Genomic DNA, 22,278 nt, shown 5'->3' on the forward strand with positions numbered 1-22,278 from the left:
AGCAGCTGTAACTCCATCTCCAGAGGATCCAATGCCTCTGACCGCCACAGAAACCTGTCCTCACGTAATGGACGCACATGTGCATACACACACATATACACAGTTAAAACTAATAAAAACAAAACTTTGAAGACATATACTACCATACCTGGCTTCTCTATAATTTGTAAGCCCTGGGGATAGAGCTCAGATCCCCTCTGGATAGTGGTGATGGTTGGTGATGTACCAGTCAGAGGCAGGAGGATCCCTGGTTTTTAGAGCAAATTCCAAGACTATACAGAGAAACTTTGTCTGGAAAAAAACAAAACAAAACACATTGCGGGAGGGGGAGGGGAGAGGACTTAGGTCCTCAGGCTTGCATGCCAAGGACTTTGCCAGCTGAACCATGCCCCCAAGTGCTGCTGTAGTTTTATTTTTTTTTTTAAAGATTTATTTATTATATATACAGTGTTCTGTCTGTATGCCTGCAGGCCAGAAGAGGGCACCAGACCTCGTTACAGATGGTTGTGAGCCACCATGTGGGTGCTGGGAATTGAACTCAGGACCTCTGGAAGAGCAGTCAGTGCTCTTAACCACTGAGCCATCTCTCCAGCCGGCTGCTGTACTTTTAAGGATAATTTCATGTAGCCCAGCTGAAACCGGCCTATAACTCCCTATTGTCCTGCCTCCATTTCCCATGTTCTGTGGTCACAATGTCTCAAGGTGCCTGGCCAGATTGCTGTTTTGTGTGAGGTCATTCAAAGTCTTCTTGGAAGGAGAAACATCCCAGGAGAGACTCAGTAGGTTTGAGGTGGAGAGATACCCACTCAGAAGACAGGAAAAGGGAGCAGAGCAGGTGAGAAGGACCCGGGGTAGGGGCAGCTAGGGTGGCTCACAACTGCAGAGGCGCCCACGCTCCTGGAGCTGCGGGACAGGCCTGACAACAGGTTTTCTGCACTTCAGCACCCACGGCTGCCCTAGCTACTCTGTTGGTGTTCAAAACGATCCCCAGAAAGTGAAAGAACTGAGCAAGAGTGTCCTGGGCACTCCCCGCCCCCACCCCACAAGCAAGGGACACCACTTCCTCTTTTTAGAGTATTTAAGGCTCAGCCCTGGCTATAGGAGAAGTGGCCCTGCCACTCACTGCCCAGCCATGGGGGACACTTTCATTCGTCACATCGCCCTCCTGGGCTTTGAGAAGCGCTTCGCTCCCAGCCAACACTATGTGAGTAGCCTGAGTGCCTTGCAGAAGCACACAGTGGAGACAAGGCTGTCTTCCTGGTGCTACCCAAAGGCCACCTGGACCGGGGAAGGATATGGGGGGGACCGGGGAAGGATATGGGGTGGGGGAACCAGGAAAGGATATGGGGGGAGGGACCAGAGAAGAATATGAGACAGAGGAAGTCCAGGGAAGGATATAAGGGGAAGGAGACCTCTTGGGCATGGGATTTTATTATTATTATTATTATTATTAGATTTTTTTAAAAAATGGGCATGGGATTCTTGACTCTGGACCTCAGACTTCTCTTGGGTGATCGCAGAGGGCTCCGCTATCCCTGGCAGACACCCCTGTGCACCCTTTTCAACTGCTTCCCTCTCGTTCCCATCCTGAGCTCCATCCCTGCTCACGTGCCACCACCGTGTGTGTGTGTGTGTGTGTGTGTGTGCAGTGCTTAGCACCAAGGTTCACTCCTCCCAGGAAACCTCCTGCCTAGTCAGCACAGGGAGAGGCCCTGCGAGGAGAGGCCTGCAGGCTGTAGCGGTTTGTCTCTCTCCTTCTGTGTGGGTCACACTAGAGTTTAGCTCCTCAGGAGGCGCCATCACCACAAGGGAGGAAAGTGTCCCCTTTGCCCTGGGGGAGCTGAGTTGGAGAAATCTCTGCCTGTGGATCTAGACTCCATCACTGGGTAAGAGAGGAGGGACACCTGGTAGTTGTGCGGAGTTTGTGGGGGACACGTAGGGCACAGGGTGCTAAGTACTCTATCTTCTGCCCGCCCTCTCTAAATATAAATATTCTGAGTCATTCCAGAATAAGTGAGGGACTTTGTAAACCAAAGCCACACCAAAAGACAGCATTGGGGTCATTCTAGGTGTTTCCTTCATGTCTTCCATTCCTCCCTAACCCCCAGAGACATTTTTAGAGTCTCACAACGTAGTTTAGGATAGCCAGAACTCAGGTCCAGCTTCCCACTTTACCTTCCAAATGCTGGGATTGCAGACATCTGTCTCTGTCTCTCCCATGATAGCTGTCACATTACCCCATGTGTCTTATCTTTGGTTTTTTTCAAGTATCATACGGTTTTTAAGACCCCTTCCCTGTTACAATTCATTTCTTTTCAAGGCTAGTATTATTAATTATTTGCTTGAGACAGCATATTACGTGGCCCAGCCTGTCTCTGTCCTTATGTAGCCCCCCAAATACTTGAACGCTTCCCACTAAGCCCCATAAATAAGTAAACACGTTTATTTTTGTCTATTTCATCTGCATGTATGTGCAGTGCCCTCAGGGGCCAGAAGGGGGCGCCAGACCCACTGGACCGGGAGTTACAGGTGGTTGTGAGCCCCAGTGTGGGTGCTGGGTATCCTGGGGTTGTTGCCAATGCTGTCTCCCATGGTCCATCTTTGTGATGAGCCATCTCTCTATCCCTAGGCCCCGCTTTGTTCTTAAAGGTCCCTCCTCTGTTAGTACAGTGGGGACAAGTTTTCTCGCACCTGTCCTTTGAGAGGAGCCACATAGGAAGCCAGCTGGGGACTACGGCTAGGGCACTTGAATAGTGTACATAAGGCCCTTGGCTCAGTCCCCTGAACTGACAGGAGAAAAGAGAGAGAAAGCGAGCAAACACTGGCTGTTCTTCTGGAGGATCAGGGCTCAATTCTCTGCACCTACGTGATGACTCACAGCCAGATGTAACTCCCGTTCCAGGGGATTCAATGTCCTTGTCTGGCTTCATACATTGGTCCATGGACGTACATGCAGGTCGATCACCATATACATCTTTAAAAAGAGAAGCAGAAAGTCAATGAGATGACTCAGCAAACAATGGGACTAGCCACCATGTCCGATGATCTGAGCTCACTCCTCATAACCTGGGGGTGGAAGAAGAAAACTGAATCCCATGAGTTGTTCTTTGCAGTTTATGGCACATGTTACTCACATGTGTACACACTGAATAAATAACGTGAATTTTCAAACACACCAGAGACTGACCACGTTGGTCTGCTTCTCAAAGATGCACTTAGCTACTGCAAGGGTCCCCCAAGTTCATGCCCATTCTAGAACCCAGGCTACCCCTCAAACACTGCCTCACCACAACTCCTTAGGCTCCCATCCAAGGCTAAAAGGCAGCCCCGGGGCAGAGATGGTACCCGCGGGTGCTGAGTGCCCCTTCGTGCTCTGATGGCCCCTAGGTGTACATGTTCCTGGTGAAGTGGCAGGACCTGTCGGAGAAGGTGGTCTACAGGAAGTTCACGGAGATCTACGAGTTCCATGTGAGTGCTGCGGACGCGCTAGTCTCGGCTGCCGCTCTGCCTTTGTAGGCCTCCAGCTCATCGTGTGTCTAAGGAGGCCATGGTCTACAGAGTGACTTCCAGAGCCAGCCAGGGCTACATAGCGAGACCCTGTCTCAAATTAAATAAATGGCTGGGAAGTAGTGGCACGTGCTTCTAATCCCGGCACTCAAGAGGCAGAGGCAGAGGCAGGAGGATCTCTGTGAGTTCGAGTCCAGCCTAGTCTATAGTGTGAGTTTCAGGACAGCCAGGGCTGTTGTCTTGGAACAAAAAACAAAGATAGATAGATAGATAGATGATAGATAGATAGATAGATAGATAGATAGATAGATAGATAGACAGACAGACAGACAGGGCTGTTGTCTTGGAACAAAAAACAAAGATATAGATAGATAGATAGATAGATAGATAGATAGATAGATAGATAGATAGATAGATAGATAGATAAATTAGATAGATGAATGAGACAGGGACAGACAGACATACACACAGAGACAGAGAGAAGGGGACAGACAGACAATATTTCACATGCAAAGGCACTGGGACAAGATTAGCCTGGAGTGTCCACAGGTGACACTGTGGACAATGTAAACAAAGAAAGATGGGGGGAAGGTGTGTGTTAGGCAGAGGCCGCCCTGTGTGGAGCCAATGGCTTGCCCTCCCAGGGGTGTTATGAATGGCTCCAACTTAGATCTTTTGGAACACCTCCCCTCCCCGCTTTTTCTCACATCTCTTAGCCTAACCTTAAACTCACTATACAACCCAGGATGACTTTGAACTTCTTATCCTCCTGCCTCACTTCCTGAGTGCTGGGGTAACTGGACTGCACCCCCACACAGAGCTTATGCAATGCTCAGGGTGGGACCCAAGACTTCACGCAAGCTAGGTAAACACTCTGCCGCGGTGCCCCAGCCCTTCTTCCTCTATCTAGAAAACGCTAAAGGAGATGTTCCCCATTGAGGCGGGCGAGATCCACTCGGAGAACAGAGTCATCCCACACCTTCCGGGTGAGCAGGACTGAGCCTCAGCAGGGTCCCCTGCCCCAGGGCCCCTCCCCACATTCATTTGGACTTGACCTTGTGTGCACACTCATGGGTCTCTGGTGGCCACACCCAGCACCCAGATGGTTTGATGGGCAGCGTGCCACTGAGAGCCGCCAGGGCACCCTCACCGAGTACTTCAATGCCCTCATGGGACTGCCCGTCAAGATCTCCCGCTGCCCACACCTGTTGGACTTCTTCAAAGTTCGGCCTGATGACCTGAAGCTGCCCTCGGACAGCCAGTGAGTTGCCACCTCCCTGGCGAGGGCACAGGAGGAGAGGATCCACAGAGGGTGGGGAGACCTAAGTTCAGAGAGGATGAGGGACTGCCCCACAGGCACACAATGCTCAACACCTGGGACTTGGCCAACGCTGCATCTACACAAGCTCACGTCGCCATGGGGCATGCTGGAGGCAGGAGAAGCCCCCTACCCCACCAGAGAGATGATGGGAGCCCCTCCCAGGCCAAAACAGCTCCACCTACCTGGTGGAGAAGGCCTTTGCTATCTCCCTAGGGTCAGCAGTATGCTTCCTCTGCCCTGTTTCTAAGTCCGGCTGTATAGACAACCCCTCATTCCTAAGACAGTCTGTGCTCCACCCCCACCTCCCAGGCCTGGGCCAGTGGATAGCTTCTCTCTGTGCTAACCATCTTTCTCCTGGTTCCTTTTGCTTTGGGGAAGTCCTCCTGTCGGTCTAACCTGAAGCCTCCCCTTCTGCTGGGAAGCTGAGTGTCGGCTGTGTATTGCCTGTTCTCTCTCCAGGGTGAAGAAGCCAGAGACATACCTGATTGCCAAAGATGCCAAGAATAACGTAGCTGGTGAGAGGGGTGGGGGCACCTAGGAGCTACGGAAGTGATCAAGGACCTCGAGTGTGGGGTGGGTGGGGACAGAACAACACAGAATAGGAGGAGCTTTGGTGGTCACCTTGCAGGTTGGGGTGTGTCTTCCCACCAGAGCCCAATGCAGGATTTCAAGGTCACCCTTGTCTACAAGGTGAACTAGAAGCCACCCTGGGGACGTGAGACTGGGGCTCAGAAAACAAAGAGGGCTGGGCATAGTGGCGTACACCTTTAGTCCCAGCACTTGGGAGGCAGAGGCAGGGGGATCTCTGTGAGTTCGAGGCCAGAACAAAACATCCATATTTAAACAAATGCAGCATAAACAATGTAACACACCTTTACACAGCTAAGTACTATTCTGCAGCAGAAGCAAATGTAGCACATCTTTGCCTAGTTAAAATACTCCACAACCGGACTGCCCTCCTGCTGTGTCTGCTCACCCAGTCCTCTCCCCTGTGCAGACATCACAGGCCCTCTTGCTGTGTCTGCTCACCCAGTCCTCTCCCCTGTGCAGACATCACAGGCCCCATCATCCTTCAAACCTACCGAGCCATTGCTGATTATGAGAAGAGTTCCCGCACGGAGATGACTGTGACCACCGGAGATGTGGTGGATGTTGTGGAGAAAGGCGAGAGCGGTCAGCACCCCCACCCTCCATCTGGGGTGATGCACGCTTGAGTTCCATGCAGAGGCCCTAGCAGCCTTTGGCCTCCAGCTCAGACCAATCTCATGCCTGGGTTGTATTTAGGGGTGGCGTCCCACCTGCGCATGGCGAAGGGCTCTGAGCTCATGTCCCCGGGTTGGGATTTGGGTGTGGGGTTTGGGAATGTTGCTGAATATGTGCATCGGGTATTCCCTTCTGTGTTTCCACCACCCTCATGGCTGAAGACGGCTGCCGGGCACCATCCCTCACTCGTCTCTCTATGTCTTGTAGGCTGGTGGTTTTGCCAGATGAAGACAAAGAGAGGCTGGGTCCCCGCATCCTACTTGGAGCCCCTTGACAGTCCTGATGAGGCAGAGGACCCGGATCCCAACTACGCAGGTGCTCCCTGCCCTCTGAGGCAATATGGGGTGTGGGATGAAGGAGAGGAAGGGGTACGGGAAAATGAAGAAGCCAGCATTTCTCTGTTTTTAGCTTGGTAATGTTGTTGGTCAGAAAAATAGGAGGAAGAGAGGGCCAGGGAGGAGCAGACATCTGGGACCGTGCGAGCAAGGTGGAGGCTGGTACATGGTACAAGGGATGGGGAACAGAAAGCTGAACTCAGGCTGGGAGGCACGCTTCCTGGGGGAATGTCGTCATCGCCCAAGGGAGAAGCTGGCAATTCCAGGGCTTGAATGGCCTCTACTGAGTTTGAAAGCAGAATTGTTTGGTCATGCTTAAAGATTGTGAAATTCCACCTGGGTGTGGTGAGGCACACCTGTCACCTCAGCTACTCAGGAGGTTCATGCAGGAGACACTCAAGTCTAAGGCTGCATAGGCAGGCTGCAGAGCATGGCCCAGTCAGCAACATAGAATATTGTAGAATCCCCCAGTGAGGGGCTGGGGTGTGGCTCAGTGGTAGAGCCCCTGCCTAGAATCCCCCAGTGAGGGGCTGGGGTGTGGCTCAGTGGTAGAGCACCTGCCTAGAATTCCCCAGTGAGGGGCTGGGGTGTGGCTCAGTGGTAGAGCCCCTGCCTAGAAACCCCCAGTGAGGGGCTGAGGTGTGGCTCAGTGGTAGAGCCCCTGCCTAGAATCCCCCAGTGAGGGGCTGGGGTGTGGCTCAGTGGTAGAGCCCCTGCCTAGAATCCCCCAGTGAGGGGCTGGGGTGTGGCTCATCAGTCGAGCTCTTTTGCTGCCTGTTGCAAACCTTTGGTTCCATCCTTACAGTGTTTAATCTTTAAAAACCTAGGGAGGAGCCAGGTGGAAGTGGTGAATCCTTTAATCCCAGCTCTCGGGAGGCAGAGGCAGGTGGATCTCTGAGTTTGAGGCCAGCCTGGTCCACAGAACTAATTCCAGGATAGCTGAGACTGTTACAGAGAAACCTTGTCTCGAAACAGACACAAACAAAAACCTAGAGAGGGAGACCTAGGAAAAGATCTGAGGGACAAAGGAGGGACTTGTGTGCTGTGGTAGCAGCTGGAAGAAGCCTAGCGCCTGGGGAGGAGGGAGCAGAGCGCCGGGAGCCGAGCAAACTCTCCCACCTCACTGGGTGCGCTCTCCGTGGACCAGGTGAACCATATGTAACCATCAAAGCCTACACCGCTGTGGAAGAGGATGAGGTGTCTCTGTCCGAGGGTGAAGCCATTGAGGTCATTCATAAGCTTCTGGATGGCTGGTGGGTGATCAGGTAGGAGATCCCCCTCCCCCTGCACACATCTACCTGACTGGGTCCGGGGGACCTCACTTGGGCTCTGAACTAACTTGACAAAGGAAATCAAACAAAAGCCAAATCAAGAAGGGAAAATGACAGTCTCTTAAAACTGTCACAACACACAATGTCAGGATCCACACCTGACTTCCTGCCCAGACTCAGAAGAGCGGGTTGGAGCTGGGGGGGGGGGAACGGACGGGGGAGGGGGGGTACTTCTGTCGCTACAGATAAGGAAACAGGCTGGCCCTTTTGGGTGTGAATGTTTGAAGTATGTTAGCCTGCATTGGTCCCCATGGCTGAGGCACTCTGAAGCCCTCCAGCTCTGTGAGCACACCCCTTTGACTGCCTGAGCCTCCAGTGTGGCCCATCTTGCAGGAAAGGAGACGTCACCGGCTACTTCCCATCCATGTATCTGCAGAAAGCTGGGGAGGAGATAACCCAGGCCCAGAGGCAGATCAGAGGCCGTGGGGCACCTCCGCGCAGGTGAGAGCCGCCCCTCCCCCACTGCCACGACTGGGCAGGCCGGTCGGCGGGAGACCTGAGGGAGGGCCACAGGTTCCTGGAAGGTTTAGTACTGTGTCTTCACCGGTGCTGGATGTGGCAGGCACGGATGGAGAGGAAGGTAGGAACAAGGTAGTGAGGAGCTCGCTGATGCTTAGAGGTCTTTGGGATGATCAGTGAGGCCTGGGAAGTCCCAAAGTAAGGACATGTTGATGGCCAGGGCAGGTGTGGGCAACAGGCCTGGGCTCTGGGACAGGAAAAGATCTGGGATACCCACAGCTCTTGCAGGTTTCCCTGCCTGCACTCCATTTGCTAAATATAGGCTTAGGACCTGAGGGGGTGCCACAGTCCCTCTGCACCCACTTGCTGGGGTCAGATTTAGGATTTCAAGGTGCCACGTCTCTCCTCACCCTACTTTCTAGGGCCAGGCTTGGGTTCCCAGGGACCCCGCGTGCGGGGACAGGGATTCCGGGCCACTGACACCTCCATCCTGCTTGCCAGGTCGACCATCCGAAATGCACAGAGCATCCACCAGCGTTCTCAGAAGCGCCTCAGCCAGGACGCCTACCGCCGCAACAGTGTCCGATTTCTGCAGCAGCACCGTCGCCCAGCACGACCTGGGCCGCAGAGTGCGGAGGGCACAAAGAGTGAGTGTCGGAAGAGGGCGAGGCCAGGGCTGGAGGGCGGAACCAACTCATAAATCCCATCCCATTCCCTAACCCTAGGCGGACTAGACCTAACAGGGTCGGGTGGGGTGGATGGTGCGTTACTGCCTGCTTAGGGCTGGGAAGCAGAGCTTCTAATGGTCCTGACATTCCGGTAGACAATCCATCGACTCAGCACAGCAAGGCGCAGCCCGCAGTGCCCCCAAGACCCAGCGCGGACCTCATCCTGCACCGCTGCACAGAGAGCACCAAGCGGAAGCTGGCGTCTGCCCTATGAGGGCGCTGCCGCCTCTAGAAGGCGTCCCGTTCCTATCCCTGTATATACTTGTATATAACTTGTGGTCAGAGGGTCCTCCTTGCCTTAATGTTGTTTGGAGTGAACTGAGACTCTGTCGTCAAGGACGGGACTGGGCTTCGCTCCAGGGGTATTGCTAGGGGGCAGTGAGCGCTGCTGGGGCAGTTTGCAGGAACAGAGAAAGGTGTGGTTGCATGCTGCTTTAGTCTTGGCCAAGAGCAAGTTTGCAGCAGGCCAAGTGCTTTAGTGAGGCTCTGAGACAGCAGTTCTCAACCCACAGGAGTCGCCTAGGGCAATGGGAAAACACAGATATGTACATTACGATTCACAACAGCAGCAAAGTTATAGTTATGAAGTAGCAATGAAAATTTTACGGTTGGGGGTGCCCACGATATGAGGAGCGATTAAGGGTCGCAGCATTAGGAAGGTTGAGAAGCACTGCCCTAGGGTCTGTGGAGGACTTCCAGCTGACCCATCCCCTGCATCCTATAATTGGCTGTGTCTGTGGTCCAGCATCTGGGAGGTCAAGGCAGAGGCTCATGTCTGTAATTTCAGAACCAAGAGACAAGGAAAATGCTGCCAGGTTCAAAGTCGGTCTGGACCACATAGTGAATTTGAGATCATGTTGTGCTACAGTGAGAGACCCTGTCTCAAACCACTGCACCCCAAAATGTAATCTTAGCATAGAGGGTCCTGGGGGTTATGATGGAAAGCAGCAATTCATTCACAGACAGTGCCCAACACGGTCATTGCTTTCATGTCCCCTAAGACCCTGCGACAGGTGGCTCCTTCCCCAAATGCAAAGAAACTGTGCTGGTTAGTCTTCCGTCAACTTAACCAAGCTGAAAGAAGGGACCTCCATGGAGAAAATGCCTCCATGGGGCTGGAGAGAAGGCTCAGCAGTTAAGAGCACTGACTGCTTTTCCGCAGGACCCGGGTTCAATTCCCAGCATCCACATGACAGTTCACACCTGTCTGTAACTCAGTTCCAGGGGATCCAATAACCCTCACACAAACATATATTCAGGCAAAACACCAATGCACATAAATTGAAAAATAATTTATAAAAGAGAAAATGCCTCCATAAAAACAAGCTGTAAAGCTGGGCATGGTAGCACACACCTTTAATCCCAGGAGGCAGAGGCAGGTGGATTTCTGTGAGTTCAAAGCCAGCCTGGTCTACAGATAGAGTTCCAGGACTGCCATGACTACAGAGAGAAACCCTAACTTGAAAAAAGCAAAAATCACCAGGCGGTGGTGGTGCACACCTTTAATCCAGAACTCGGGAAGCAGAGGCAGACAGATCTCTGTAAGTTCAAGGCCAGCTTGGTCTACAAGAGCTAGTTCCAGGACAGGCTCCAAAACTACAGAGAAACCCTGTCTTGAAACACCAAAAAGAAAAAAGAACCCCCTCCCAAAAAAATTAAAAAATTAAAAAAAAATAAAAAAAAAAAACAAAAAATCTGTAAGGCATTTTCTTAATTAGTGATTGATGTGGGAGGGCCAAGTCCATGGTGGGTGGTGCCATCCCTGGGCTGGTGATAGTCCTGGTTCTATAAAAAGCTGGCTAAGGAAGCCAAGAGGAGCAAGCCAGTAAGCAGCATCTCTCCATGACCTCTGCATCAGTTCCTGCCTTTGGGTTGCTGCCTGGATTTCTTTTGGTATTGAATAATGATTTGGAGCCAAATCAACCCTTTCCTTCCCAACTTGCTTTTGGTCATGGTGTTTTGTCATAGCAATAGAAACACTAACTGTAAGATTTTGGCCTGAGTTGAGACTCTTGACAGGTCCCAGAGCTGGTGGGGGACCGTGGGCGGGAAACAGAATACATCATGCATCATGCAGAGGGATCTTGGGGAGTATGAAGTTTTATTTAAGAAGAGGATATGGGGGGGGGTAGAGGGGAGGAAGGGAGATATACAGGGCAGGGAGGAGGGGGAAGGAGAGGGAAGAAGGGGAGGATAGGCAGACAGCAGCCTCTTTGAAAGAAGGGAGGGGATAAAGGGGCCGAGGGAGTTTGCCTCAGTGGGGAGGGAGGGAGGAAGAGAGAGACAGAGATATCTGATGCCCTCTTCTGACTTCCAAGGGCTATTGCACCCATGTGCTGAACATACACACACTCAGGCACACATAATACGGCTTAAAAACACAAAGCAAAAAAGAAAATACAATATGAAATACTTTCTTCACTTTTCTTCTTGAAAAATAGGTCTTACTATGTATCCCAATCTGTCTTTGGTCCTCCTGCCTCAGGCTTCTGATTGCTTGGATTCCAATTTTGTTGTTTTTATCCTCTAAGCTAAAGTCCTGATTAAATGACTCCTCTCTCTTTTGGACAGGTATGCACTTGTGTGTGTGTGCATGCACAGCACACACACACGTGCACACATGCATTCATGTGTGCTGATTCAGGATCTCATGCAGGTCAAGTGGTCTCAAATCCCCTAGGTGGTAGAAGATGACCTTGAGACCCTGATCACCCTGTCTCCATCTCTGAGTGCTGGAATTCCAGCTGTGCACATCCCCCTCCATTTGGTTTTCTGTATTTCTGATCTTGCTGATGCTGCCTTGTACCAGCCTTAGTGTCTCCAGCCAAAGGCCTGTGGGTGCAGGGAAGCTCTAGAGAGAGCTACCAGCCAGTCAGACATCACCGCCTGCTGGCTGTCTTCCTGAGTGTGCATACAGTATGGGGCTTACTCCAGTGTCTCTGGACTTGAAATCCACAGCCCAGGGGATGTTGGCAGTTTCCTTAGGGTGAATCCATCAGGAACGGGGTAGAGGCTATTCGGGACCTCATTAGCGTGGCCTATGAACACACAGTTTTTTGAACAGCTTCTCTTTTGTCAAGACAGGGTTTCTCTGTGTAGCCCTGGAACTCACTCAGTAGACCAAAACTCAGAAACCCACCTGCCCTTTCTTCCCCAGTGCTAGAATTACAGGTGTGTGCCACCATGCCTAGCTAGCTGGACCACATTGCATGTGTGCTGTATGAACTGGATTTACTCTAGTTAGGTGGGTGTGTCCTTCTGGGATGGATTTATCTGGGCCACTTCTCCTTATCCTTTGATGGACATCAATGCCTGATCTGCAGAAACAGCAGCAAATCAAGAACCAGCTCCCTGTGGGAATGGAGGGATGGCTCAATGGGTAAAGGCGCTTGCTGCCAAGCCCAGTGGTCTGAGTTCAACCCCTGGGACTCACGTAGTAAGAGAACTGACTTTCACAAGTTGTCCTCTGACCCCCACATGTGCGCTGTGACACAAACGCACAACCTACCCACATAAGCACACACAAAATAAATACATGTTAAAAAATAAAACAAAAGAGTGCCCAAGGGCTGGAGAGATGGCTCAGTGGTTAAGAGCATTGCCTGCTCTTCCAAAGGTCCTGAGTTCAATTCCCGGCAACCACATGGTGGCTCACAACCATCTGTAATGAGGTCTGGTGCCCTCTTCTGGCCTACAGACAGAATATTGTTTACATAATAAATAAATATTTTTTTTAAAAAAAAGAGTGCCCAAGCCAGTTCCTTCCCCATTTACCCTGCCACACAACTCCGTAGTCAAGCCATTGCCATAGTTACTGAAGTTACTGACTATGTTCCCGCCCATAGTCCATCTTCTCCCACAGTGGAAGTGCCTGTCAGCCCCCACAGGGGCCCACATCACAGTCCACAGTAGAGAAGGATTCTGGAGCAGACGCCATGGAGTGTTCCTGTAATCCCAGATCTTTGGAGGCTGAGGCAGGGGGGTCTGGTCTCTAGGTCAGCCTGGTCTGCATAATGAAGTTTGTCTTAAAAGAGGAGGAGGGAGAAGGACAGAGAAAGGAAGGATGGAGGAGAGAAGACAGAGGAAGAGGAGGGGAAGGAAGAGGAAGGCAATGACGGCCTTGAAGCCTCAACTTACCTGTCTGTTCCATCCTGTGTTCGTTACTCCGATCTTCTCCAGGCACGGGGATTCTAGAATATGGGACAGTGTCTCCAGACGATTGTCCTTAAACTCAGGAGCTTACCAGACCACAGGCCACAAGCTGGTAAAATGGGGAGACACCCGTATGTGCGAACACCCCTCCTACACACACACACACACCTACACACACACACACACACCCCTTTCAGTGGGTTTATTACAAACTGTATTATATGAATGAACAACACAGGGCAGTCAGGAACAAGAGGCACCAACCACTGGAAACACCTCAGATACGCTGAACCCCCTCAAATGCCATCTGAACAGGTGTGATATGCAAACTAGGGTTCCAATTCAAAGAGGGACTTTCATCCCATTGAACCGGGAGGTTTTAACAGTCAGTTGCTCTCATCTCACAACCTCTTAGGCCTGGGACAGTCTAGGTCTCCACATAATGGGGGGACAGGGGATGGCCAGATTCCACTCCTTCTGTATCTCTTCCAGCACTTTCTCTGGGGTCTTGATACTGATACGTAGCCCAGGCTGATAGCAAAGTCAAACTCAGATCCTCCTGCCTTGACCTTCCCAGTACTGGGATGTCAGGCCCCGGCCCTCTCCTCCCTCAGGTTGCTACCTGTGCCGAGCCCCACTGTGCCTCCTTCTTGCTCAGCTTCATGATGGAGAAGAGCTGTTCGCAGATGTGGGTGCTGCTGAACATGGACAGCATCTTGGCACAGTGGAGCCTGTATCTGGGGTAGCTGCTCCAGAGGTGCTTGTAGAAGTCCGGGACGCCCAGCTTGTCATACTTGGTCCTGAGCGCCGTGTTGCACTGCAGGTCGATCACCTCCATCTGGAGCTCCTCAGGCACGCTGTCAATCTGGATGGAGAAGGGGGAGCTCAGCAGCGTGAGCTCCTTCTCCCAGGCCTTGAAATCCGCCAGCCGCTTCTGGAACTCGGCTTTGAGTTCCGCGATCTTGGGTATGTAGTTAAGCCCGTCGCTCTCGCTCTGGGAAACTGACTTCAGTGTGGGGAAGTGGGCTAGGTTGTTGCTGGCCAGGTGCGTCTCCCAGAGGCACAGTTTTGTTAGGAAGGCCCGGATGAAGTCGTACATCTGTGTCACCATCTGTGAATGGCCTTGGAGGGAGGCGTCCAGCGTGTTGAGGTGTGTCGTCATGTCCACTAGGAAGGCCAAGTCCAGGATCCAGTCCTGGGAGCTGAGCTGGGGCACGGGTTTGCCCCGGGAAGACATGAACAAGTCTATTTCCTCCAGGGATTCGAAAAACCTCCTGAGGACCAGACCCCGGCCCAGCCACTTGAGGGATGTGTGATACAGCAGGCTACCGTATTGGCTGTCCAGCTCGTAGAGCAGCGTTGTGAAGTCACCGTGGTTCATGCCACGGGAGCAGATACAGTTCACCGAGTCCACCACCACGTCCATGACGTGGCCCATCCGTAACTTCTGGGAGCACAGCCACTCGGGGTGGATGATACAGCACATGGATTTGAGGTCGGCTCCCTTGCAACATGAGGCCGCCCTGGCTCTGAGCTTCGTCACCAGCCCACTGTTGGCATCCACCATGGCCGGGGTGCCAGTGGAGGCAACGCTCACCAGCTTGGACCAGTCGATACTGAACTTCTTGAGACTATTCTCTACGCAGAGAAGTATCTCATTCCCAGATTTGGCGCCTGTCATGGGCACAGTGTCCAAAAGCTCCTCGGCCACGTCGAAGTTGTCATCTACGCCGCGGATGAAGATGGCCAGCTGGGTGGTGTCGTTGATATCTGTGATCTCATCGATGGCAATGGAGTACGCCACAAATGACCGGATCTTCTGTCGGACAGTCTTCCATATGTTCCCAGCCAGGTCTTCCACGGGCGGTGCCACGGGGTTCACAGGTGGACTTGTGTTGGAGAATGCTTGCTCGGGGCACACGATGTCTGAGGCCCCCACGAGGTACTTCTGCAGCCCCGCTTTCAGTTCTTGCAGCTTCTCATCCCGCGCCTGCCCCGAGTACTGGTCATAGTGCCGGCTGTGGTTGGTCTGGTAGTGGCGACGCAGGTTGTATTCCTTGGACACTGACACGCTTTGCTTGCAGATCAGACACGTGGGGATGTTCTGCACCTCCACGAAGAAATATGCTCGCTCCCACTTTTCTTGAAACACTCGGCCCTCCTGGTCTATCTTCCGTTTTCCCACTTTACAGAGACAAGGAAAGGTGATTTCACAACTCCCTATCCCTTACCCCGTTTTCTTGTATTTTTGAGAGAGGGTATCCTGATACCTCCTCAGCTGGCCTCAAACGCACTAGGCAGCCAAGAACTAGGTAGGAGACCTCGAATTCTGATCCTCTTGCTTCCACTTCCTGAATGTGAGATTATTGGCACGTGCTACTATACCCAGCCTCTCTCTGAATCTCTCCACATAGCCCTGGCTGTCCTGGAAGTCACTCTGTAGACCAGGATGGCCTCAAACTCGGAGAGAAGAGATCCGCCTGCCTCTGCCTCCTGAGTGCTAGGACTAAAGGCCTGCGCCACAATACCTGGCTTTCTTTCTCTGTTTTTTTTTTTTTAATATTTATTTATTTATTATGTATACAATATTCTGTCTGTGTGTATGCCTGAAGACCAGAAGAGGGCGCCAGACCTCTTTACAGATGGTTGTGAGCCACCATGTGGTTGCTGGGAATTGAACTCAGGACCTTTGGAAGAGCAGGCAATGATCTTAACCACTGAGCCATCTCTCCAGCCCCCTAATCTGTAGCTCAGGCTGGCCTTGAACTCCTAACAGGACTCTTACCTCAGTTTCCTGGGTACTGAGATGACAGCTGTGTGCCACCTTACCTAACTTCCCAAGAGAGATTTGAAATATTAAAATAGGGATCAAGCAGAGGCGATATATGACTTAACCTGCTGTCCATCTCAAAAGACCCAGGGTAAGGCCGGGCGGTGGTGGTGCATGTCTCTAATCCTAGCACTCGGGAGGCAGAGGCAGGCGATTTCTGTGAGTTTGAGGCCAGCCTGGTCTACATAGAGAGCTCCAGGACAGGCTCCAAAGCTACGCAGAGAAACCTTGTCTAAAAAAAGAAAAAGAAAAAAAAAACTAAAAAATAAAAAATAAACAAAGGTAAGTGGAACAACCAGGTGTAGTGGCCATACTGGCGCACGCCTTTAATCTTAGCACTTGGGAGGCAGAGGCAGGTGGATCTCAGTGAGTTCGAGGTCAGCCTGGTCTATGATCTCTCAGCGTGAGTACCAGGACAGTCAGGGCTACACAAAGAAACCTGTCTTGAAAAATCAAAAAAAAAAAAAAAAAAAAAAAAAGAAAAAAGAAAGAAAGAAAGAAAGAAAGAAAGAAAGAAAGAAAGAAAGAAAGAAAGAATCGTAGTTGGGGCCAGGGTGTGACAGAGCACTTGCTGGCTATGCTTGAAGCCCTGGCTCTGATATCCAACACCACATAAAACCAGGCATGAATCTAGCACTTGGGAGGTGGAAGCAGGAGGATTGCTGTGAGTCTGAAGCCAGTCTGAACTACACAATGAGTTCTAGGCTAGTCTGGGACTTGCAGGAATGAGCTGTCTCTCAACACCTAACAGCTGGGTGTGGTGGTGCACACCTATAATCCCTGTACCCAGAAGCAGGAAGCAGAGGCAGGTGGATCTTCCGGGAGTTTCCAGGCCAGCAGAGCTACACACTGAGACTGTCTCAAACAATAACGAACAGCAACCAAACAAAATGTAACCAAAGAGAAATGTAAACCAGGGCTGTGGATGGAGATCAAAGGCAGGGTGCTTGCCTGGCATGTGGGAGACCCTGGGTGTCATCTCCAGCCCCACAACAAAACAAACACAACAAGCACACTTGAATGTCCATGCGCACCACTGGAAGACTCCAGGCTGCAGACATGGGACTCTGTCCCAAGTGCCCACCAAGACACTCCCGAAAGCACCACGTCCCACAATGTTCTTACTTCGTAGAGTACTCACCATTACTAAGTTCGAGTCCAGGAAGGGGTCTGCGGGGAGACACAGGAGAGAGGGGGGGTGGCTCGTTTTCATTCTGCCCAGCGAGCTGCGTCTCCACACTTTCGGTGGGATCAGCACAATGCTAGGCAAAGTCGGAAGTCAGGCCAACGGGCGCTGCCCACGATGGTCAGCAAGACGCTTGCTGCCAAGCCTGAGACCTGACTGAGTTCAATCATGGCCCACATGGGGGAAGGAAAGAACTGATTTCCGCAAGCTGCCCTCACACACGTGCCATGACAAGCCCCTCGTAAATAACTGCAATAAAAAAATAATACAAGGAACCGGAGTAGATACACAGCTCTGCCAAAGCGGAAGAGAGGGAAAGCCTTGGGACATCTCGGCTCCCCACGGCTTGTCTCCTGACCGAGTTCGTGCACTCGGCAGCTGCCCGTGTCCAGCTGCGTTCTCACGTGGAGCTGGGACGCGCTCACCTGACGACAGTGAACTTGATGAAATCGGCCGCATCCAGGATCCTCCTCATGGAGCTAATCTCCAGGTACCCGGGGGCTTTGAACACCACTCCTGGGGGCATGCCGTCAATCACCACGCAGCCGGGATTAAAGGTGATTTTCCTGTAGGGAACCTTCACAGGGAAGTCCACTCCTATGGCCTCCCCTGTAATGAGAGGTGGGGTATAAACTGGGTGACTTTGGGGTTTACTTTTCCAAAACTCTGCTTTTTGTTCTTGGTCTTTTTTTTTTTTTTCTTTTGAGTCAGGGTCTATGATAGCCCAGACTAGACTTGACTTCATAGCAATCGTCCTGCCTCGACCTCTTAAGTGCTTGGATTACATGCCTGGCTGTCCATGCTTGGTCTTTAATGTCAACATCTGAGCTGGACCTAGAGGCACACACACACAATCCCTGCTGCTTGAGTGGTTGAGGAGTAAGATCAATGGAGTCTGTCAGGAGTCAGCTAGGGTGACGTAAGTGACAAGCTGCCTCCAAACTCAACAACGACTGAGCTGAGCCTCGTAACACAGGCCGAAAGCGCAGGAGGCCGAAAGCGCAGACTGCTTACTCTACGGAGACTTTGGGAATACCTGCGAACGGCACAGGCCTGTACCTCTGGCACTTTCCAAGGGCAATGCAAGCATGTCCTGAGTGAGTTCAAGGCCAGGCTAGGCTATCTAGCCACGTCCTGTCTCAAAAACAAGTGAAAAGAAAAGGTATTCTGGTCAGAGACTAGAACAGGCCTAGAGTACTTCCATGTTCAGTGCTTCAAATGGGTGGGGGGCAGAGTTTACAAATCTGGGGGCTGTAGAACAGCAAAGATGACTCAGCAGTTAAGAGCACTTGCGGCTCTTCCACAGGGCTGAGTTTGATCCCCAGTACTACGGGATGGGTAGCAACTGCCTGTAACTCCAGTTCCGAGGGATCTGGCGCCCTCTTCTGGCCTCTAGAGACACTGCACTTGCATGTACATACCCCACACACATAATTTAACAAATACATACATTTTGGATGTATAACAAGACAGAAGCTTACCAAATTTTCTGCTGAAGAGGTAGTTCACCTGTTCTCGAAGCTGCTTAATTTTCTCAATGCCGGACAGCCTCTCCTCATTATCTAAAAAAAATTTGGAGAAGCAAACCAGGCTCATTCATACGTTTTTTTTCCCTCTAAGACAGGTATTAGCAGAAATGCCTGTTGGCGCTTTACCTGCTGTGGTGGTGTGAATAGGTATGGACCCCAGAGGCTCATGTGTTTGAATGCTTGGCCCATAGGGAGTGGCACTATTAGGAGGTGTGGCCTTGTTGGAGGAAGTGTGCCACTGTGGGGGCGGGCTTTGAGGTCTCATGTGCTCAAATTATGCCTAGTATGGTACACAGTCTCCTTTTGCTGCCTGTGGATCAAGATGTAGAACTCTCAGCAACTTCTCCAGCACCACATGGGCCTGCACCCCGCCATGATGATAATGGACTAAACCTCTAAAACTGTAAGCCAGCCCCAATTAAAAGTCTTCCTCTGTAAGAGTTGCCGTGGTCATGGTGTCTCTTCACAGCAACAGAAACCCTGATCACACCCAAATCACCTGAGCACAATAACTAAGCGTTTGGGAAATCCACAAAATGGAAGCCATCACAGATGATCATTTTCCGAATGACAGCCCTATAGAAATATACCCCATATTACTGTTAAAAATGTATTTGTATTTCTGTGTATGCCACATGCATGCAAGAGCCCTTTGATGAGGATAGGGGATCCCCTGGAGCAGATGTGGCATGGGAAACAAACCCAGGTCCTCTGCAAGAGCAGGAATCCGTCCCTCTCAGCCTTGGGCCATCTCCGGTCCCTGCTCATGCTACGTTTAGGAGCCGTCAAGCTGCACGAGACCACTGCCCTCAATGCCGTGGCATGGATCTCAGACCACGCAACCAGATGACAAAAGAAGAATAAATGATGCTGGGACTAGAAGGGGATATTTTCAATACTTCAAAATATATTACTTTAATTAAAGTTTTGTGGATTTTTTTCCCCCAGACAGAGTCTTTCTTTGTAGCCTTTGCTACAAGCTGTAGACCAGGTTGGTCTTGCATTCGAGATCTGCGTGCCTCTGCTTTCTGCGTGCTGGGATTAAAGGTATGCCCCGCCATGCCTGGGTCTTATTTTAAACAAAAAAAAATTGGTGTGGTAGCCACCCTTTAATCTTAGCACGTGGGAGGAAGAAGCAGGCAGATCTTTGTGATCTTGAGGTCAGCCTGGTCTACAGAGTGAGTTCCAGGACAGTCAGGCCCACATAGAGAAAACCTGTCTTGAAAAACCAGAACATAGCTGGGCAGTGGTGGCGCACACCTTTAATCCCAGCATTTGGGAGGCAGAGGCAGGTGGATCTCTGTGAGTTCAAGCCCAGTGTGATCTACATATCTATAGAGCCAGTGCCAGAACAGGCTCCAAAACTATACAGAGAAACCCTGTCTCAAAACAACAACAACAAACAAAAAAAGAAAAAAAGAGAAAAACTAGAACACAAATAAAAATAAAAAAATAATTTTAAAAGGTGGTGGGTGGGAGTGGGCAGAGAGTGGCAAGGGAGGAGACGCAGCAACTAGAACAGTGTTGCTCTTCAGAGGACCTGGTTCCTTTCCCAGCACCCACATGGTGGTCACAACCATTCCTACCCTCATCTGAACTCCACGGGCAACAGGCAAGCACGTGGTGTACATGCATGCACACAGGCGAAACTCATACATGGAAAACAAATAAATAAAGACATATCAAAAATAAATAGAATCTTTATGTCAGGTGTGGTGGTACGTGCCTTTATTCCCAAAAATCAGGAGGCAGAGGCAGGTGGAGCACTGTGAGTTCAAAACAGCCTGAGTCTTGAGACCCTGTCTCAAAAAGAAAAAAAAAAAAGAGTTCAAGGCCACCCTAGTCTACATAGTGAGCTCCAGAACAGCCAGAGACACACAACACAGCCTGTCTCCAAAAATAAGTAAATACATAAATAAACAAAATACTCAAAACTTCTCATTTTAACTATTGGGAGGGGGTAACATGTGGAGAGCAGAGGATCCCTCCTTCTACCATGTGGGTCCTGGGGAGGAACTTAGATGGTTATTGGTCAGGCTTGGTGGCAAGTACTTTTACCTGCTGAGCAATCTCATCAGCCCTAATTTTATTTCTGAGTAACTAAAACAGTTGTGTGGCTCAAAAGTCAAGAAGTATAAAACTGTGTATTAAACCAATTCTGGGAATGGGGCTGGAGAAGACTCAGGGGTTAAGAGTGCTCACTGCTCTTGCAGAGGATCCAGGTTGAGTTTCCAGTACCCACATGGTGGCTGGTAGCCTCCTGTGACTCCAATTCCTGGGGGATCTGACATCTTTATCCAATCTCATGGGCTCTTACATACATGTGATACACACACACACATACTCAGGCCCAGACACTACACATAAAATAAAAAATATGTACTAACACACACACACAGTAAATTAAATGTAACTAGATACTGCCCCCTCCCCCAGCTCAGTTTCCCACTTTGGAGTAACCATGTAACTAGACTGTTTACCGAGGTCCCAGACAGAGCTTATATACACATGGAGAAATGATGATTTAAATGACCAGACACCAGTTCTGACTGCCTGGGATCATGAAGCTGACTGTAGGAACAGATTTTCTAGGTAGAACCTGGGCTTGGCTGATGTGAGTCTGAGATTTGGTGTGTGGCACCTGCAGAGTCCTAGACGCTCACAAATTCTCACTCTTTAGTTATAGTAAACCAGGAGGAAACACAGCACCATGAGACTAATACATGTTAGAAAACTGCCAAGACAAAATGAAGACTGTAAACCGGGCGGTGGTGGTGCATGCCTTTAATCCCAGCACTCGGGAGGCAGAGGCAGGCGGATCTCTGTGAGTTCGAGGCCAGCCTGGTCTACAAGAGCTAGTTCCAGGACAGGAACCAAAAGCTACAGAGAAACCCTGTCTCGAAAATTAAAAAAAAAAAAAAGAAAGAAAAAATTGAAGACTGTAACACAGGGCTGGAGAGGTGGCTTGGTGGTTAAAGAGCATTTGCTGGGTTCAGTTCCCAGCACCCATACAAGGCAGCTCACAACTGCCTGCAATTCCAGCTTCACAAGATCCAAGGCCCTCTACTGGCATCCTCAGGCATGGCTCGCGCGCGCGCACACACACACACAATTAAACAAAAACAATCTTTACAAAAAGAAAAATATTTAATCCCAAAATTTGGGAGGCAAAGGCAGGTGAATCTCTTTGAGTTTGAGGCCAGCCTGGTTTACAAAGCGAGTTCCAGAACAGCCAGAGTTGTTACACAGAGAATCCTGGTCTCAAAACCAGAAAAGAAAAGAAATATGATACAAATGATGAGAGTAAATGACTGTCCTACCTGGAACTGTCACCTGTACGATCCTAAGATCTTCAACGCCCGCTGCAGAGTTTACAATGTTGGACAGATTTCCTTAAGAGAGAAGAGTTAGGATGAGCAGAGGACCAGCAAGTCTCTAAAAACTACCTGTTGTTGGATGAGAAGTACAGACTGGATGTTTTATACCCCAGAACAGTGAGCAGCAGGGTGGGGTGGTGGAGGGATGGCTGACCCTGAAGGTCTCAGAGGGTACTTCCAGGGCTGTAGCTGGGGGAAGGTCCACCCTGATGCTGGGGCTCCACCCCATGGCATGGGCTAGGGGCTCAGAATAAATCAAA

General features: G+C 50.8%; 2 protein-coding genes across 4 annotated transcripts in view; one reads left to right on the top strand and one right to left on the bottom strand.

Annotated features, from left to right (window-relative positions):
* Positions 1 to 1,118: 1,118 nt before the first annotated feature.
* Ncf1 (neutrophil cytosolic factor 1) lies at positions 1,119 to 10,586 on the top strand. The gene is made up of 11 exons (XM_057764876.1): positions 1,119 to 1,204; positions 3,388 to 3,468; positions 4,418 to 4,493; positions 4,603 to 4,768; positions 5,288 to 5,343; positions 5,879 to 6,001; positions 6,299 to 6,406; positions 7,574 to 7,691; positions 8,091 to 8,198; positions 8,718 to 8,863; positions 9,040 to 10,586. Exons 1-11 carry the CDS (start codon positions 1,133 to 1,135, stop codon positions 9,156 to 9,158), a joined length of 1,173 nt encoding a protein of 390 aa, XP_057620859.1. The 5' UTR covers positions 1,119 to 1,132; the 3' UTR covers positions 9,159 to 10,586.
* Positions 10,587 to 13,293: 2,707 nt separating this feature from the next.
* Positions 13,294 to 22,278, bottom strand: part of LOC130872152 (general transcription factor II-I repeat domain-containing protein 2) — a 36,714-nt gene continuing 27,729 nt past the window's right edge. The window contains exons 12-16 of one of the 3 annotated variants that reach the window (XM_057765972.1): positions 21,962 to 22,033; positions 18,594 to 18,674; positions 17,538 to 17,721; positions 17,068 to 17,096; positions 13,294 to 15,280 (exon numbers count right to left, since the gene is read on the bottom strand). In XM_057765972.1, the coding sequence (XP_057621955.1) occupies positions 13,707 to 15,280; positions 17,068 to 17,096; positions 17,538 to 17,721; positions 18,594 to 18,674; positions 21,962 to 22,033 (1,940 nt within the window). In that variant the 3' untranslated portion in view covers positions 13,294 to 13,706. The remainder of the gene's footprint in view (positions 15,281 to 17,067; positions 17,097 to 17,537; positions 17,722 to 18,593; positions 18,675 to 21,961; positions 22,034 to 22,278) is intronic. The other 2 variants (XM_057765973.1, XM_057765974.1) reach the window with 2 other exon arrangements.

Source organism: Chionomys nivalis, chromosome 3 (assembly GCF_950005125.1).
Source record: "Chionomys nivalis chromosome 3, mChiNiv1.1, whole genome shotgun sequence".
Classification (NCBI taxonomy): Eukaryota; Metazoa; Chordata; class Mammalia; order Rodentia; family Cricetidae; genus Chionomys; species Chionomys nivalis.